Raw genomic sequence first — 16,415 nt, 5'->3', positions numbered from 1 at the left:
CACACACACACACACACACACACACACACACACTGTTATATATGCCTCTTGTAGAAACAAGAATGTTCTAGTGCTATAACGGAATGGCCCTTTAAGGAATTTTGAGGTGAGCAACTTAGCATCACAGAAAGAAAAAAAAAATACAGAATGGAATTGGGTTCTGAACCTGACTTTGCCATTATCTTATGTGACTTCAGAGTGGTGACAAAGCTCTCCGACTTTCACTGAACTAAGACAGGTGTCTGACAGGTGCTGGCTTCCGGCTGCATACACACTCCAGAATCTGAGCAAGAGCCTAACCTAAAGGGGAGAAGAGTGCAGAGACATTGCAACGTCACGTCTTACCCATCAGTATAATATTGGGGTTTCTCTTCTTCGCTTCCTGCATTAGCCACCACTCGTACCCTCGGAAATAACTCTCATCGAGCTCATAGTGCATGTGGGAGGGCTCGGTGCCATCTGAAGGGAGGAACAGAGAAAGGAAATGATACATTAATGCTGCTTCCGAGGGCCACTTTCCTTATATGCACACACTTCACAAAAGTACTATTCCAGTTCCAAGCCTGAAAGTGAGCAAAAAAAAAAAAATTAAATAACTTGAGAATGAATAACCAGTGCAGAATATTTTATCCTTTCTCATGACCCTTAGCATCATAAAGCCTTTAATTAAAACTATAACTTTCACTTATAAGCCAAATTAACAAATTACCATATCACTTTGGACCTCACTGAGGTTTTCAAATCACCATAACTAAGTTCACGCGACTTCAACGTCCAGCCTTTCAGTTCTGGATATGAATTTGCAGGTTCCTGAGCCCCATCTGTCACACCCCACACCCGAAGCGTGTGACAGGCCCTGACACAAGCCTGTCAGGAACAAACAAGAAAGAGAAAATATACACATGCTAACCATAATCCAATCCTGCCCAAACCTACAGTAAAGGTAACATCAGCAGGCTACTACAGTAGGGGAGTGTTTTCAGGTTCTCACGTGCTGTCACGCTTCCCCAGGACCGTCCTGGGCCAAGCAGAGCCCAACAGGAAGAGAGGCCCTCCTCGCTTCTTAAAGGGAAACATCAGAACGCAGCAGAACGACCTGCTTCTGTCTATACCTCTAACTATCCTCACAGAATGAAGCTGGCCAGCCACTATTAAGTCTTCCTAACAACAACAACAAAAACCTGATAATAAAATATGCAGTCTCTTGAACTACTGCTACCACCACAAACACAGATCTGTATATCTATATATACATATATACATATATATATATACATATATATGATCATATATATATGCTTCCATCCACCGGCACACTAGCAGCAGCGCAGTACACAAACGGTATATTATGGAATCACCTAGAAACAATAAGTGACACCTAATCATTGACAGACTTTTTCTCTTCTTTCTGGAAAAGGCTTTTTTGTTGTTGTTGTTGTTGCCCCTTGATAACACGTACTTGACAAAACCAATTAAAATGCTGACAATGAAGACTGAGAATTGAGTAAAACCAGTTTTGACTTCAAAATTCACAAAGTTAACAAGTCATAAACTTGAAAAAGCTGCAACTCTAAAATACTAATCACTTAGCTTTTTAACTGTATATTAAGAATACCTTATAGTCTACGCAAAATTTTAAACTTTTATAACTTTTTTAAATTTCAAACTCCAAACGGTCCTTATATTCTGATGTATGCAGTTTTAGGAAACTTCAACTAAATAGGTAATTCAAAGTCTGAATAGTCTTTTTGATGGAAAACTTATATCTGTATACATCTTTGCTAAATTACAAGTAACAAAGAACAATGAGAAACGATTTACTCAGCAGTAATCAATCTCGAGTGCTGGTACTCTTTATATCCTAAAATCACCATCTATGTGGTTAGATGTGGATCAGAATGTTGGGGAGAGGGGAAATCCTATTTCCCAAATACTCCTACCTGTTGTCTGCCCATCACCACCTATTTCGACTTTTAGAATATGCAAAGAGGCACCAAAGTTTGGCTGTGGAAAAAAGTAAAAATATTAACACTGTGCTTCATCCTAGGAAGACATTAGTTCGTTACTGCCTTTGACCTCTGCATTTTATGGACGAGAAAACAAAAGCAAAATCAAATAACAACTGAGTTATCAAGCATTTTTTCACCTTGCAGAAACCCAAATCAAGGGACATTGTTTGAATATTTCAGTGAAGACACCTGCCGCAGTTTGATAACTGTCTTTGGCTCCTGATTCCAGTTTCCCACTATCGCACACCGTGAAGGGCGGTAATGACAGTTAAGTAGGTTTCCTACCACCCAGGTGAGATACCTGGATCAAGTTTTGCCTTAACTTGGCTCAGCCCAATCCATTACAGGCAAATGAGAAGTAAAGAGCATACAGAGCCCTCACTTGCTCATTCCCTTGGCCTTAATGCCACTAAACAAATAGTTGTTAAAAACAACAGAAGAACCCTAGAATTGTGAAACTGCTAAATACTGTGGGTTAAATTCACAAGGCAATTTCTAAAACATCACAAGTACCACAAAATGATTTTTATTTTTCATTACCTTAAAGAGATAATCCAATATTTCAGAACGGTATGGTTCTGGGTAATTTACTAGAAGTCGGGAGGTTGCCTGAAAGAAAACAAAAAGTTTTCAGAAGTATGAACAAAACATACCTGGTCATGACTACTTGGCTGTAATGTTCATGCGCATGCTTAGCCAGTTCTTGGGCAACGTGGATCTGTGGGAAGTCATTGCTCAGGTCTGTTATCTGCCCTTGCTCTGCCATTCATTGCACACAATCAAGGACACTACTGTCCACAAGCTGAAAAGTTCCCTTCTGCTGAGATGAGAGTTGGCAGGCAGCGAAGCTTGCTAAAGTTTCAGCTGAATTTTGTGATTATAAATTTATCTTGAAACTCAAGCTTTTATCTCAAAAATCATTTGTCAGCAACAGTATCTCTGGACTAGAATGTGTGAGATATATATCAGATAATTTTCCCTCTACCATCTTGCAGGAAAAATATTATAAGCAACAATGCTGAAGGAAGCACTATCACCCCTCATCGCTCCTTTGTTAAGAACGACCTCAGGGGCCCCCACTGTGACATAGTGGATTAAGACACTACATGCAGTGCCAGCACCTCATATGGACATCAGTTCGAGTTCCAGCTGCTCCACTTCCAATTCAGCTCCCAGCTAATGTACCAGCAAAAGCAGTGGAGGAACCAACTGCTTGGGCCCCTGTACCCATATAGAAACCCAGAGGAAGTTCTTGGATCCCGGTTTAGCCTGGTCCAGCTCTAGCTGTTAAACAGTCATTTGGGGAGTAAAGCAAATGGAAGACTCCCCCCGACCCTATCCCCCCTCCATCTTCCCCCCTCCCCCGAGAGAGAGGATCTCATATCCGTGACAGTTTGTGTCACAGGTGTTTCACCTCCAATCCAACTCCCTGTTAACAGCCTGGGAAAGCACCTAAGCACCTGAGAATAGGCCAAGTGTTTGTGTTCCTATCGCTCACATGAGAGATCTGAATGAAATTTCTGACTCCTGACTCTGGCCTGGCCCAGACCTCTCTGTTGCAGCCTTCTTGGGCAGGGATGGAGGGGATGAAATCTAACAGATGGCAGATTCTCTCTTGTAAGTAAATAAATCTTATATAAAGAGATGTCATTTGAGATGCCCACATCCTATACCAGAGTACCATTGCAATTCCAATTCAGCTTCCTATGAATACATTCTGTAAGGCAACAGATGGTGTCCCAAGCACTTGGGCCCCTGCCAGTCACATGGGGGACCTTGAGGACGTTCTGAGCTCCTAGCTTCAGCTTGGCCCAGGTCCGGCTGTTGTGAGCACATGAGAAGTGAAACCCTAAAGGGAAACTGTCTAGGTGTGTGTTTTTACTTCTTTCTCCCTCTCCCATGTGTGTATGTGTCACCCTGCTTTTCAAGTAAAATAAACTTTTTTAAAACCGCTATGTTCAAATCTGCTAAAAATTCAAATTGCTAAATTTTATACCCAAGTCTCTTAATTATTAAGCCCTACTTCTGGCACTTTATCTGTTACCAATCGCATAGCTCCTAGCGAGACATACAGCTTTTTCTTTCCTTTCCTTCTGACCTGGAGTAAACTCCACAGTCCCATTTGAACAACAGGCTCAAACTCCACCTCTTCAAGGAAGGATAAAGTCTGCCTCTGCCCACTGATTTCATTAAGTGCTTGAGACCAGGTCCACAGCTCCACCATCACGCTCTAACCCAGTGCCCTACTCACTGCTTTGCTCTTCTGCATCAGCCCTCTAAATTCCCTGAGGACATTCTTTCTAATAGCCACTCGTCTGGTTTGGTTTTGTTGTTGTCATTGCCCTGGAACAGGCCAAGTGAGGTAGGCGGCTTTCAGTCAAATGAAGTTGCACCCCGATTTTGTCATCTATAAACTATGCGACCGAGAGTAAATTACTACAGCTCATTCAGCTCTTCTAAGAGTAGTGTTCCTGAAAGGACAGACAGCACAGCACCTGACACACTGTAAGCTCTCAGTAAATGGCAGCCATTGTCTAGATAAGTTTTTAATTACACTCTTCTCCAGGAGCTTAACAGAACCTCAAATAAAGTAGACCCTATTTAAATGAACGAACACTACATGAAAATACTTCAAAATGAAAAAATAGAACCAAAAGTTTGAGCACAAAAATATTTTACATGCATACATTTAAGTACATACATGCAAGAGGTATTCAAAAGCTTTGTGTAAAGTATGTATTATGAAAAAAGAAAAAGTTAGGCATGTCCTCCTAGTGTGAGAGCACATTGTTAATTATTGTACCCAAATGCCGTCCCTATCTACTATGAGCATCAAATGAAACTGTTCTTAAAAAACTATGCCAGGTACCAAGGATTCCAAGAAGTTTAAATAAGTACACAAATGCAGTGCTGCACTAGTTACATTCAGTGTTGATTGAGCTTCTGAGATGAGCAATGCACTCTAGCTAGGGACACCATTAACTGGGCATACTCAATCAGGTTAGATAGGAATTTTCTACTTGAGTAACGAACAGATTCTTCCCATCTTACTAATGTTGTTTATAGCTAACCAGACCTTCCATTTTTCAATAGGCTAGTAAGTTAGACCTAAGCAAAGGTTTCATTCAGAGAGACTGAATTCTCATTTTAAGAAATACTGGCTATCTCAGGTTTAGATAAATATACAGGGTAGCGATCAAGTGCAAGGAAGCACTCAAGTTCTAAATTGAATGGAAGAAAGCAAGCGCATCTGATCAACCCAACAAAAGCAAACCTTTAAGAGTCACGCCTTAGCTTCACATCTGCTCCGGCTTAAAAACATAAAAACTCACCTAAACACCTAGCACCTTAAAACCCGCCAAAGGTTATCAAAATGAGGGCCGCGGAGTGAATAAAAGTTACAAAGCACACGGGACAGGTAACTTTTATGAGGAATCAAAAACAATCATGGCTCTGAAACTGGCACGCACTGCTGGAGGTCACCTTTTGGTATTTGTGGAGTGATCCAGCACGTGGAAGCTCTCCCTCTCTGCCTGAAAAGTAAATAAATCATTCTTTAAAACAGAAAACATATTTACCTATGTATACAGATAGATAAAAAGCTACTCCACAGTCGCTCCTCAGAAACAACCTGCCATACCCTAGTCACCAGGGGAAACGCACTTCCCAAGCCATCCAACCACTCTCTAGAATGTAAAGGCCACCGACCAGGGGGTCAGCTTTCGCTCCCCTCGTCCTTCCGAGGGGACCCTCCGGGGGTCCTCTCAGCAAGGAGGGGCAGGTGCCTAGGATGAGGGCTCGAGCATCGCCTCGTCACCACCTGCATCTCTCACTAACCCTCTGGACTCCCGATCCTCCTTCACGCAAACCTAACCTCCTCTCTAGAGTCACCCTAAGCAGCAGCCTCCGCGGCCGGAAGCCGAGGGACCATGCCGCAGGGGCTTGTGGGACGGGAGGCTCGGGCGCCTGGCGAGCCCAGGCATCCTCGCCTCGGGCCTCTCACCCCGCCGCCGCTGATGGCGCCGATGCCGTCGAACTCCAGGCCCAGCCCGTCGGAGTCGTCGAGCACGTACGCGCCACTGGGCGCCAGCAGCGCGCACAGCAGCAGGGGCAACGCGGCGCGGCCCGCCGAACCCGCGGCGGCCGTCATGACTCCCACTTGGCGTTGCCGGGAAGCCTGCAACAGGAGCGCAGCCATTGTGTGGGTCACATGACTCTGGCGCCCAAGGAGGCGGATCCGGTCGCCGTCATGATAGAGAAGGGCTGGTAAGCGTCTGACGTCGTTGCCGCCATCTTGAGTGCGGGCCACCAGAGGAAGCACGCTGTAGTGCTCGGGGAGGCGGAGGCGGAGGCGGAGGCGGAGGCGGAGGCGGGGGCGGGGGGGAAGAAAGTGGCGAACTTTTCTCTTACTACTTCTACTAGCCTTCGAGAGTTTTCAGAGGCTTTTGGGGGGGGGGGGCGGAGGACGGGTCCTAACCGGCTGGGCACTTTGGTTTAAGGGATATGAGTCCCAAGACCTGCCAAAAAGAAAAAAATAAAGAGTAGCCATTCACACATCCCAACATCTCAGGGCACAAGTACTGGGACCAGTAGGTGGCAGAATAAGAAAGGCGACCAAGCTTGGAACTTCTCACCCAGCCGAGTTCATTTATCACCTTGGTAGGGTCACTTGGTTCTCAGAGGCTGTTTCATCTTGAGAACAGCAACCTATGCTTAAATGAGAGAAGGTGATAGGTACTCAGTAAATCTTACACACCTGGCAATACTTAACTGAAGACTTTCGATTCTAGTAACATACCTTCAGGACTTTTAGCGTTGAAGAGTTAAGAATATACCACCCTGCAATGTGCTGCTCTGGCGCATTGACTATTTTGAACTAAAAGCACTTCAAAAAACAAGCAAAACAGTTGCAAGATCACCCTGCCGCTTATTGAGTTTCATAAAAGCCAGGAGATAAAGTTCCTATGGGAAGGCCATCCTCCCTGGGTAACAAGTGCTTGTCAAAATTGGAGAGTTAGAATCAGTGTGAACGAGACTGTTCAACTTGCCCTTTTCTTCCTTGTGGCTTCCCATCTGACTAGCCTAGACTGAGCTCCTTTGCCTAGCCATGTTCTTCAACTGCATAAATTTTGATCCAGTGCAGTACAGTAGTGATTGACTCTAAGATGGGAGAAGAGTGGGGTGTCTTCAATTTCTTGTGAGGACTCTAATCTCATGTAAAACTTAGATAAAATCCCCCCTCCTCCAGATGCAGAAAGAAGAAAATGTGTCAACAGTGATCTTGCCCACTTTCCCGTAAGCCTTGACCCTTCCAGCCGTGATCAACTGTGTAAACATCATGAAGAAATAAAACCAAGACAAAACTTAGATAAAATTTGTATATTTGCCTGTTTTCTTTTGTCAATTGTTGTACCCAACTGGGATCCCGGAAGAGTGGAAGTGGTATTCTTCCTCTCTCACTTCTCTTAAACTACTACCATTGGGTCCAGCACAATGCCCCAACTGGCTAATCCTCTGCTTGTGACACTGGCATCATATATGGGGTGCCAGTTCTTGTTCTGGCTGTTCCACTTCCCATTCAGCTTCCTGCTTAACTATGACCTGGGAAAGCGGTGGAGGATGGGCCAATGTCTTGGGATCCTGCACCTGTGTGTGAGACCAGGAAGAAGCACCTGACTCCTGGCTTCAGATTAGCTCAGCTCCAGCTGTTGTGTCCATCTGGAGAGTGAACTAGCAGATGGACGAACTTTCTCTGTCTCTCTTCTGTGTAAATCTACATTTCCAATAAAAATAAATCTTTAAAAAAAAGTTGAAATGATCCTACACATAAGACTAAATTGGCAGAAACGTGAACTGTCCCAGAATTTCTGCCATATCTTGTGTTAGTCTGGGATTTCTAATTCCCTTTGTTATTGGAGCAAATTAGAGACACTTTGAGAGACTGAAGAGAAAAATCATTCTGACCTCTCATTTGGCAGAAGCTTGGGATTATTTGTTATCAAAGCTGCTCAAGCCTTGGCCACACCAAAATGAGAAGACCCGGGAGACTTTAGCAGTCAGGAGCTTCATCTGCAGAGTCCTTTTTGTAATGAGAATGATTTTGCCCATTAATGCCAAACCTGAATCTAAGGTTCAGGACCACAATTGTAGAAAGGTCAAGTCTGTCTGAACCATCCGCTGAACATCCCTGCCAGGCCAGGTGGTATCCTGAGGTTCTTTGTGGACAGTAGCTCTGTTTGTTCTTCCTTTTTTTACCTACCCCAAGTCTATTCTGGTTCACCAAGAAAGTATTAATAGTGACTCTTGTGTCTTAAAATGTGTTCTTGGATGGATGGTCAATGGACTCCTAGGGACCACTTGTTTTTTTCACTTTTTTTCCCGGTATTGCACATAATTGAACTCTGTCTTCCCCACTGCTGCTCTATGCCAGAATCTGGTAACTCTTACCTTTGTATAGCTGTTATCCGTGCTTCATCATGATTTTAAAACCACCCTCTGCTGTCTTACTGGGCCATAAGCAAAAATCTAGATCAGAAATAGTGCAGCCAGGATTCAAATGGATGCCCAGTTGGGGGTCACAGCACAGCAGGCAGAGGATTAACTTGTAAAGTCACTGTTTCAGCTCCAACATGATGTTTTTAAGTGTTACTTGAAGCACCAATACATGCCAACAGATAAGCTTCCTGCCAGTCATGAAATTATGTATTTGTGATCTGGACATCATTCCTAAGGACCTCATAATGCGATTATGTGGGAAGTACCGATGAGGTAAAAGAGAGAAGCACTGTACATATGAAATTAGGAAATTCAAACTAACATTCAGCATATAACAGGGCTGCACATCACTGGATGTTGTACTTGAAAGGCCTCAGAGATTCACGCAAAGTGTGAAATCTGCAGAAGAAGAAACATAGAATCTTTAACTGAAAAGTTACCTCAACAGGTGCCTCCCATCCCTGTTCATTCATAAGCCCAAGTAGCTACTCATTTGCCGTTTCTAATTTCTAATCTGTATTGAGGAAACCATTGGAAAAGAAAGTTTCTAAGGAAAGAGCAATAAATCCAAGTGGAGGGAGCGAGCCTTGTAGTACTGGTCATGAACTCCAATTTCTCAAGATGTGAGATCAAGAGAAGTGGCAGTTAGCAGGCAGGTGTTCATGTGCTAGATTTGCCTCCAGTCTGTGGTTTTGGGATTAGTGAGATAAACAAGACAAAGAGGAGACAGACAGGTCATAGTTCTCACATTTCAAATGGGTGTGTATAGTTATGACATTTTCTCTTACATTAGAAGCACTTATGAATATTACAGCCATACTTCAGCCGCAGCAAAATTTTATTTTTCTAAAGTGAAAGAGACTGCCAAAGTCAGGTGACTGAATGACTAAAAAAATGAGACATTTTGACTTTTAACGGTAATGCATAATAAAAGCTAATAGCTATGTGCTTTCTCGATGAAACAAACAACCTTTAAAAATCTGAATTGGAGGTCAGCCTGTTCAAGTCCCGACTGCTCCACTTGTTTTTTGTATCTAACTGAAGAACCTCCCTATAGTCTCCCAGTACGGGTGTGATTGTCTCTGTGCTTGCCAATAGTGTGCCAAGGTTCCCCTTTCTCCCTGCTTGTGTCTTTCCTCCCTTTTAATAACACATTGCACAGTTCTGAGGTAAGAGCTCATTTTCATTTTAATTTGCATTTCCCGCACAATTGAAGATGTGGAGTAATGTTAATCTACCTATTAATCATTTGTATGTTTGCTTCTGGGAAATAGCTATCCAGATCCCTAGCCCATTTTTCAAGTGGGTTACTTTAAGTTTGTTGCTGTTCAAGTGTTTTGAGCTCCTTATGTATTTTAAATATTAGACAATTAAATATATGGTTTTGCAAATGTATTTTTTTCCACTTTGCACATTCTCTCTTCACTCTCTTGTTTCTTTGTATGTACAAATGTTTTTTAGTTTAAGTAATTTCATTTCTCAGTTTTCACATTTGTTCCCTGTGCTTTTGGAGCAATATCCAAAAGTTTCCTAACACAAACCAATGTCATGAAACTTTTCTCCCGTGCTTTCTTTTATAATCTTATACTTTAAGGTATTACATTTAAATATTATTTTGTATTTAGTTTTTGATGTGTTATCATAAAAATGTTCTAATTTCATTCTTCTGCTTATGGATATCCAGTTGTCTCACCATTTATTGAAGAGACTTCTATTAACTATTGTATGTTGTTTTCATCTTTATGCAAAATCAGCCTACACCATGACACAGTGGATTAAGCCATCTTCTGCAGTGCTGGCACCTTATTGGGTCGCCATTTCAAGTTCCAGCTGCTCTACTTCCTGTCCAGCTCCTTGCCAAAGCTCCTGGAAAAGCAGCAGCAGATGACCCAAGAGCTTGGACCACTGCACCCATGTGGGAGACTCAGAAGAAGCTCCAGGATCCTGGCTGCAGCCTGGCCCAGCTCTGGCCAAGGCAGCCACTGTGGGTAGTGAACCAGTGGATAATCTCTCTTTCTCTCTCCTCACCATCTTCCTCTCCTCCTCCTTTTTCTTTCCCCCTTTTTTTCTTTATCCCTCCTCTCATTCCCTCTCCTTCCCTCTCATTCTTCCTCCTTCCTTCTCTTTTTCTGCAGTTCTGACTTTCAAATGAAGTAAACACATCATTAAGGGGAAAAAAATCAATTGCTTGTTTTTGGACTCTCTGTTTCACAGATCTATGTGTCTACTTTTATGCCTGGAGTTATTAATTTGATTATTCTAGTTTTGTCATATTGTATAAATATAAAAGTTTCATTCTTTTTTGGTCAAAATGCTTTGCCTGTTTGGGATCTTTTCTTCCATATGAGTTTTAGGATTTTTTTTTCTCTGAAACACGTTATAGAATTTTGATGGAATTATCTTGTATCTGAGGTCTATTTGGGGTAGTAAAACATTTTAACAGTATTGAATTCTTTCTAGCCTAGGAACATGGAATATATTTCCATTTGTTTATGTCTTCTTTAATTTCTCTCTTCAGTGTTTTATAGTTTTAGAGTACAAGTATTTCAAGTCCCTGGTTAGGCTTATTGCTCCCTATTTTATTTTATTTTCACTACTATCATAAGTAGTAGTATTCTCTTGATTTCGTTTTCATGATTACTGTGTAAATTTTTATGTGTTGGGTTTGCATTTGACAACTCTCCCTAATTCATTTATTATCTTTATCAGTTTCTTGTTGGTCTTTGGGGTTTCCTGTAGACGATGTAATGAAATCTGCAGAAATAGTTTAGTTTCTTCTTTTATCACTTAGGTGCCTTTTGTTGCTTATTCTTGACTAATTTATCTGGTTGAAACTTCTGCACTATGTTGAACAATTGTTGTAGGCGTGTGCATCTCTGTCTTGTTCCTAGCTTTGGAGGATAACCTTTGAAATACTTGAAATTATATCATGTTAGTCATGACTTTGTCATATACAGCCTTTATTGTGTTGAGTTACATGCCTTCTACACATAATCTGTTAAGAATTTTTATCATGAAAAGATGTTGAATTTTTTCAGATGCCTTTTTCGCATCTATTGAGATGATCGTATCATTTTTGTCCTTCACTCTTAACAAATTATATTAAAATTTACGTGGTTTTATATGATGAACTTTCCTTACATTGCTAGAATGAATCCCACTTAATCATGGTGGATGATACTTGTACTGTGCTGTTGGGTTTTGATTTGCTAGCATTTTGTTGAGTTTTGTTGGTGTTATTTTGTATCTGAGTTCAAGAAAGGGTTGTTTGTAATTTTCTTTTCCTTGAGTTTCCTTATCTTGTGTTAGTAACAGATTAAGAATGGTCTGGCATTATTTTTGATTTTGAAAATATTCCCTCTTCAAGTTTTTGGAAGAGTTATTTTTTTGTTCTTTAACTTTTTGGTAGAATTCAGTTTTTGGTAAAGCTGTTGGATCCTTTTCTTATTTGTGATAGAAGTTTTACAATTTTGATGCAGTCTTCTTGTTACTGATCTCTTCAGATTTTCTCTCCTTTCATGATTCAGTTCTAGTAGATTTAGGTACCTTGAAATTGGCCAAATTATTCCATATTATCAAATTACTTCTTCTGATAAAGCTAGCAGTCACATTGGATTAGGGCCCATTCCTGTAGCGTTCTCTCTCTACAGGATCTGTCTCCAAGTTAGCTACCTTCTGAGGCAACGGGGTTTAGGAACTTAACGTTTGTCTTAAAGTTTTATTTATTTTTTATTGCAAAGTCAGATTTACACAAAGAAGGAGAGACAGAAAGATCTTCTATCTGCTGGTTCACTCGCCATGTGGTCGCAATAGCTTTTGCTGAGCTGAAGCCAGGAGCTTGTAGCTTCTTCCAGGTCTCCCACATGGATGCAGAGTCCCAAGACTTTGGGCCATTCTTAACTGCTTTCCCAGGCCACGAGCAGGGAGCTGGATGTAAAGTGGAGCAGCTGAGACATGAACTGGCAGCGGTATCGGATCCTAGTGCATGTAAGACAAGACTTCAGCCGCTAGATTACCGTGATTGGCTCCCCTCATATCCTTTAAGACACAAAATGTTTGTCTCTGAAAGCTGGAGGGCAGGTGCTGGGACTGCTGTACATCAGTGGTGGCATGTAGTCCTACTCCTTCCTTCCCTTTTGCTGGTGGTCACCCACAGCTGACTCACCTGAGCTATGTTTTGTGGCTGCAAGGCTGCTTCTGCACTATGCTGGTCTGCTGGACATGCTAAGAGGTGAGGGACTAAAGACTTCTGCCACGTTTGTGTGCCTCCTAGACATCATCTGCTCTGTCTGTGTTCCATGAGGTCATCTCACGCCTTGAACATCCGTACTCCTGATTCTCATGCTCTGACGGGCACAAGTTCATTCTCCTCCCCAGATTGCAGAACTCATCCAGGGTTCATTTTAGTATAATCATCTAACAGTTACCGAACCCTAGCTCGGGACTTTGGAGGAGAGAAATAACTGCCAGGAAGTGGGGTCCTTTTCTCAGGCACTCACCACATGTCAACTGTCGTTGCTTGCTTTTTCACTGCCCTGAACCCCACCTTCACCTAGCAGGAAAAGGTTTTTTCGTTCTTGTGGGTGGAAGCTCTGCTTTATGTAAACAGTTTTTTCCCCCAGGCTGTGTTATTTGTGCTTTGGTCCTCTCCACACTTGACTGGTCTTCATCTCTTGAAGCTCAAACCTGACATTGTATTCTTTATTCCTATTTTTCTGCAGAGAACTCCTTCTCTCGAGACAATACATGCAAAACAGTTCATTGGCTGTCAAAAGGTAGGGCTGGGGAAAAGGAAATGTGCTTGGTAAAATATAGTAGTATTTCAAAATCATACCAGCTATATTTAGTCGCTATTTTTCTTGGTTAAGTCACATCAACCATTGTGGCCTCACAAAACCTCGCCATCAGCAGAAAAGGTGCTTGCTCTGTCTACCCCATGGAGAAGTTGGAATCAGGCTGATCTATACTCATTCCCCTTTAGTTTTCAGTGACCCAGTATGCTTCCCAGATGACTGGCCAGGTATGTCAAACCCCTAAAGGCATTGTTCTGACTATTTGGCTTGTTCCCAATTTTTGTATTGTTAAAATATCGTAGACTTAATGTTCTGAAATGTCGTGTGCACAATGATAGGATTATGGTTGAAAATATAGCACTGCGTGTTTTCTGCAGTAAATAAAGAGCAAAAGTCTTAAAAGGTGAAAAATGACTTGTTATGTAGAGTTGGCAAGGTGAAGTGTTACCCTGAAGTCATTACTTTCAGGTTTTAAAGTTTAAGGTTATTATTATTTTCCACTTGTAGTTAATTTTTCATTAATTCAGTAACAGTGCTAATGGCCTCGCCTTACATGTGCCAGGATTCCATGTGGGCTCTGGTTCTAATCCTGGCTGCTCTGCTTCCTAACAAGCTCTCTGCTTGTGACCTGGGAAAGCTGTTGAGGACAACCTACCCTGCATCTACGTGGGAGACCCAGAAGAAGCTCCAAGCTCCTGGCTTTGGATCCGCACATCTGCAGCCATTGCAACCATTTTGGGCAGTGAATCAATGGATGGAAGACCTTCCTCTTTGTCTCTCCTCCTCCCTGTATATATGACTTTCCAATAAAAAATCTTTTTCAAAATTGTATAAACTTTATTTTTGATAAATTTTACGTATTTGATTAGGGTACGAAGGGTCAAAGGCTACAGGAAAGTAGGTGAGACCTTTGTCTTCACATTCTCTTCTTTCCTTCCCATATCTGGAGGAAGCAGAGAGATAAGGGGAAAAGCCATACCCAGCCTCCCAACCATTCCAGGGTCCCCAATGTGGAGCATGCTCTGAGGATCCTGCTCAAGTGCTTTTGATAGTTCAACAGTTCTATATTGCTACTAATCATTCCACTCTAATCACAATGAAATCTCTCCAGACTCCACTGGCTGACATAGTCCACCATAGAGTCTCTGCTTGCCTGGGTTTTGTTTGCCAACTCTTGTCTGGAGTAGTTGATCGATTTGTTCTGATCTTCATTCTCTGTCATGGTACCAAGTGTCCTCTGCAGGCTCCAGTGTACTGCCATATCCTCCATGTGTTTTTTGAAATGCAGTCCACAGCTATGTTGAAGCCGCTAAGGAGGCCCAGCTCTGACACACACACTCCACAGTCAGACCAGAGACCTACCCCAGCCCATCCGACACCCACCCTGGTTCTCACGATCACCAATAGGTGCTGGAGACTAGCCCAGTCATGCACATCCCAAACCCAGTCCACACTTGTGCTGAGGGAGATTGCAGCCATGTCCAGACCAGACCACAGCCCCCTACTTTGGCCCCCTCACTCACCAGTGGGACCCACAACTCAGCCAGGGCGTCCCCTCTGCTCCTCAACCAAGCCTGATTCTAGCCACAGATCTCACATGTGCCAGTGGTTGCTCTGACCCAGTTTGGCATAGCCCCTCCCCTGACTTGGTCTTTGCCTTTAGATACTGTAGCCTGGTCTGGCCTAGCTGGCCCATAGTCCCAACTCTCGCTGGCAGGTGCTGCATCCTGGCCCTGCTAAGTCTGCTCTGATTCATGCAAATCAGTAGGTGTGACGGCCTAGCCCAGCATGATCCGCACGTCCTCCTGGTTTCTGTACTTGCCAGTGGGTTATGGTTTGCTCAGCCCTTCCTGGTCTGCCCCTTTCCAAAACCAACTCACACACTTGCTGATGGATGGAGCTACCCTGCCCAGCTTGCCCAACACCCAGATCTGGACCACGTGCTCATCAGTGGGAGCTATGACCCACTAGGAGTTTCCCAGGTTCCCCCATTTGGGCCACTCTCAGACCCAGATCTGCATGCCAGCAGGTGCTTGGCTCTTATCCAGCATGGTGTGCCACATTTATCCTGGCCTTTGTATGAAATGTGGCCCACCCCACACCCTGTTTGAGGGTGCTCAAGTGGGTGCTGCAGCCTTGACCTGCCTTGCTTGTTCCCAGTCCCAGTGAGCATCTGTAGCATGATCATGCCTAGCTCAGCCCATCACCATCCCAACTCTCAAGCTAATCAGTGGAACTTGTAGTTCCATAGGGTTGGGTGCACATATCCCCCACAGAAACCACCCACCAGACCTAGTTCTCTTGCATGCTGCTTGGTGTCATGGCCCAGTCTAATGTGACCCATCCCCTTATCTGACACTCACTGGGATCTAGCCCTGCCAGACAGGCCGCCAGCCACAGCTTGCATGTGAAAATAAGTCTTTTTTTAAAAAATGCTATCTTTTATCTTCAAATTTTCTTATATATCTCAAATCAGGAAGTTCTAGGAGCCAATTTCACTTCACATTAAGCCATTTACAGAATGGGCAGTAACTTTTAACTCATTGAAGTACTGCCTGAGATTTTGTCATAATTTTTGTCTTTCTTTAAATGTATGTTCAAGTTTCATAAAATTGAGTATTCACTGCCCAAGACAGTAAACTAGTGTTAGTTATTTCTGTTATCTACACCAAGAGATTGTGAAGAAAATCTAATTTTATAATCAAATACTGTGTTCTGTATTAGAATATGTCTGCTATTTGTCCTTCAAGGGAAAAAATGGAGAGATTTGGCTGCAGTAACCTTCCATATCCCCACCCTGCATCATTGATATAAACCAGACGGTAACCACTATTGAATACCCAACTTCCACTCTCCCTCTTCTGTTTGTTCTCAGGAACTTTTCCAGTAAATTATGATTATTATTGAATATGCCTTTATCATTTACTAGGTGATAATCTCCCTTTAAATGATAGGTCCCACATATTTCCCAGCACAAATGCCTTAAGAATATAATAGAGAAAAATGTATTGACAGAATGAACAGAATGAAGTTGAGGCGTGAATGAATGAATGAATGGGTGATCTACATGTCCTGCTAAGTATACAAATGAAAGGATTCCTTTATAACTAAGAAGCAA

General features: G+C 42.7%; 1 protein-coding gene across 2 annotated transcripts in view; it reads right to left on the bottom strand.

The window, feature by feature from the left end:
• GALC (galactosylceramidase) overlaps nt 1–6,207 on the bottom strand; it is a 35,577-nt gene extending 29,370 nt beyond the window's left edge. The window contains exons 1-4 of one of the 2 annotated variants that reach the window (XM_040975206.1): nt 6,013–6,207; nt 2,550–2,618; nt 1,941–2,004; nt 346–459 (exon numbers count right to left, since the gene is read on the bottom strand). In XM_040975206.1, coding sequence (XP_040831140.1) covers nt 346–459; nt 1,941–2,004; nt 2,550–2,618; nt 6,013–6,207 — 442 coding nt within the window. The remainder of the gene's footprint in view (nt 1–345; nt 460–1,940; nt 2,005–2,549; nt 2,619–6,012) is intronic. The other variant, XM_040975207.1, reaches the window with a different exon arrangement.
• Between the last annotated feature and the right edge of the window lie 10,208 nt (nt 6,208–16,415).

This window comes from Ochotona curzoniae, unplaced genomic scaffold, assembly GCF_017591425.1.
Source record: "Ochotona curzoniae isolate NIBS_2020 unplaced genomic scaffold, NIBS_Ocur_1.0 contig_2688, whole genome shotgun sequence".
Taxonomy (NCBI): domain Eukaryota; kingdom Metazoa; phylum Chordata; class Mammalia; order Lagomorpha; family Ochotonidae; genus Ochotona; species Ochotona curzoniae.
The sequence above is the reverse complement of the archived record's forward strand: the minus strand, read 5'-3'. Positions and strand labels throughout refer to the sequence as shown.